A 2,925-nucleotide genomic window follows, 5' to 3' on the forward strand; every position below is an offset into this window, starting at 1 on the left:
CAAAAGTCGCACCACACCTCCGCTCCCATCTCCTCCTTGCACCATTTTCTCCGCACTCTCCACAGCATCTGGCGAGCAGGAATATGAGTTCTCCGGCATAAAATCTGGCTGGGTAGTCGTCGTGCCTGCTGGAAACGAGCCAGGATGCTCTCTATTGTACCTCCCTCGACGCTCTAGGCCGCGCAGGCCAGTTCGCGATGGCGGAAGCTCCAAACCGGCACGTGGTTTAGCAACTGCTCCAAGCCAGCTCGCCGAGGAGTGATGACTTGCTCTAGGCCGGCACGCGGGGGAGCACGGCGACACAAACAACATTGCTATTGTGGACGAGGTCGTGTCGTACCGCTCCTCCCGTGCCTGCGGACGTGCCATCCGCCGTCAACATTTGCGGAACCGTGCCCTGCCGGCTTTGCGGAGATCGACGAGGCGGCGGCCAGCACGTCTGCTCCCGCCACCATCATCGAAGAAAAGTAGAACAGGGGAGGCCGCCGCTTGGGTCCCATGAATGCCACTGCCGAGGCGTCGCCGGCGTACACAACCGGAGGAATATGCTTCAGCTAGTGGGGAAGGGTGCCCTGCAGTTGAGGCATATTCCTTCGGTGCCACTCCGATGAGCGCCGCTGCCGAACATGGGGAAGCGGAGGCCCTTTGCGCTGAAGCATATACCTCTGGGGCTCATGACAGTCCGGACATGGGAAAACAATGGATATCCGCCGGCGCCGATCGTAGACTAGTTTTACCTTAATCCGGTTTGGATGAAGTTCGTCCGATTTGTTAAACAGTTTTTTAAATGTACGCGGGTAGCGTTGGATGTCCGGCTCCGCATCTATGTTCGCGGACTGATCCCGTCGGCTGATGAGTATGGGAGGAAATTTGGGGGTGAGTGCTAGAGATGCCCTTATCTCTTGGCCTCACTTTCTCTTCGATCGGCTGCAAAGGGAAAGGAAGGGTTGAGCTCCGAGAGTGGACTTAGCTGTCGCGTAGGTCGCTCGGCCGCCTTCCATGCACCTTCCCCGTTGGTTCCCTCGTCCTAGGTTTCTGGTATAAAGCCGACGATCCGGCACGACCCGCCGATTCACTCGCACTCACAAGCTCAGACACCCAAAAGCCAAAAAAAGTTGGTGCACGTACTGTCCATTTCTAGTGCCAAGTTCGAGCTAGCACAGCAGAGAGACTCTCGCCATGGCGCTGGCCACCCCGACAGCCGTGGTGCTGGAGCTGATGACCATGGGGCAACAGTCCGCGGCGCACCTCGGGGAGCTGCTCCGAGCGGCGTCCCCGCCCGTGCGGGCCGAGCACCAGGCGCTCGCCGCGGAGATCATCCGCTGCTGCGACCGGGTGATCGCCGCGGTGAGCGCGGGCGCCACCGATAAAAAGAGGAAGATGACGGACCCTGGCGCCACATCCTGCCATCTTCCCTCAGCCGCCATGCCGTCCAAAAGAAGGTGCGTAGTTCAAATGAATGATTTCCTCCACCCTTTGCACGAGCATGAGGGTTTGACAGGTTGCCGTCGATATCGCAGGGTGCGTGCTGCGGAGGCGCACAGAGAGGTCCAGGCGCACACGACGGCGGACGGGTTCGTGTGGAGGAAGTACGGGCAAAAGGACATCAACGGAAGCAACCACCCGAGGTTCGTACAGTAGAAAGAAATGCCCCTAATGGTCCGGACAAACGGCAAGCTTGTTGATCAGCGCAGAGCCTGACGCTATTTTGTTGCATGCAGGCTCTACTACCGCTGCGCGTTCAGAGGCGAGGGCTGCGCCGCGACTCGGCGGGTGCAGCGGTCGCCGGAGGAGCCCGCGGCGTTCGTGATCGCCTACTACGGCGAGCACACCTGCGGAGCCGGCTTCGGCGACACGTGCCAGCAAGGGGCGGTGCCTCCTACCGTTGTCGACTCCGGCTCAAACGCTCGTGGAACCGTCGGTGCCATCGACTGGAACAGGGGCTCGCTTCTGCTGCCGTCGCTCCCAGCCGAGCAGGGCGCACGCCATCACGGCGAGGCGCCTGGTGACACGTCGCGGGGATGGTTGTCGCCGTCGTCCTCGTCCTACTCGTCGGAGGTGGAACTTGGTGCTTCTCCTGTCGGGGAATTTCTCGATGGCAGCTTCGACTGGGAGTGGGAGACCGTTGTCAACTCCCTCCGTTTCGGCGATCTGCTTCAGTAAAGCTTAGTAGATGTCTGCCTCAGCTTGCGACACAACCTCACTATTTAGTGGATAGATCCGGAGTATATTTGTGTTCGGACATGTACATATCACCGTGTACCTAAGCATGCTATGTCGCCAGAGGGGGCTTGTCGGGAGCATGATACATAAGACAGGTCGATGAGGTCTTTTGAGGATCCGAAATGTCACATGTCCGGGAGGGACTCTGTCAGGGCACGAGGCGGTTATAGGCTACCCAGGTCGACCCGATCTTCCTAGGGCCTTGAGATTCGATATCATCAAACACGAAGAACAACGAAGAACGAGGAAGTCCTTTAAAAAACGAAGAATGAGAAAGAAGAAAACAAGATAGATAAAAATAAAGGTAAAAATGATAAATTGATTTGTCAATTATGTGGTGTTTAATTGGTCGTCATCTCTCATCTATGTATGAGATAGATGGACTTTTCGTATAAGAAAAAGACTCAAAAACATGTTCAACAAGTCAAAACCTAGACTAACTCGGACAGAAAATCTACACATAAATCGGACATATCGGACATGTTGGGGTGAAATAGTTGAAACAGAGAATCCACTAAAGTCGGACATTTAAGTCGGAATGTCCAACTTGACTTTACATTTGTCTCTGACCTTGCATCGGTTTTGAGGTTGTATGCCACTTTGGATTGACATAATACAAAAAGCAAAGTTGTTCGCTTCGACAATATCAAGAATTTTCATTTGAGGACTTTTGTGTTGAGTAAATAAGTAACTTTTTGATTA

General features: G+C 55.2%; 1 protein-coding gene across 1 annotated transcript; it reads left to right on the forward strand.

The window, feature by feature from the left end:
- The first annotated feature begins 1,093 nt into the window (after positions 1 to 1,093).
- LOC123074920 (probable WRKY transcription factor 46) lies at positions 1,094 to 2,370 on the forward strand. Its single transcript, XM_044497644.1, has 3 exons — positions 1,094 to 1,442; positions 1,521 to 1,628; positions 1,722 to 2,370. The coding sequence occupies exons 1-3, from the start codon at positions 1,180 to 1,182 to the stop codon at positions 2,161 to 2,163; spliced, it is 813 nt and encodes a 270-aa protein (XP_044353579.1). The 5' UTR covers positions 1,094 to 1,179; the 3' UTR covers positions 2,164 to 2,370.
- Positions 2,371 to 2,925: the final 555 nt, after the last annotated feature.

The sequence above is a fragment of the Triticum aestivum genome, chromosome 3D (genome assembly GCF_018294505.1).
Source record: "Triticum aestivum cultivar Chinese Spring chromosome 3D, IWGSC CS RefSeq v2.1, whole genome shotgun sequence".
Taxonomy (NCBI): domain Eukaryota; kingdom Viridiplantae; phylum Streptophyta; class Magnoliopsida; order Poales; family Poaceae; genus Triticum; species Triticum aestivum.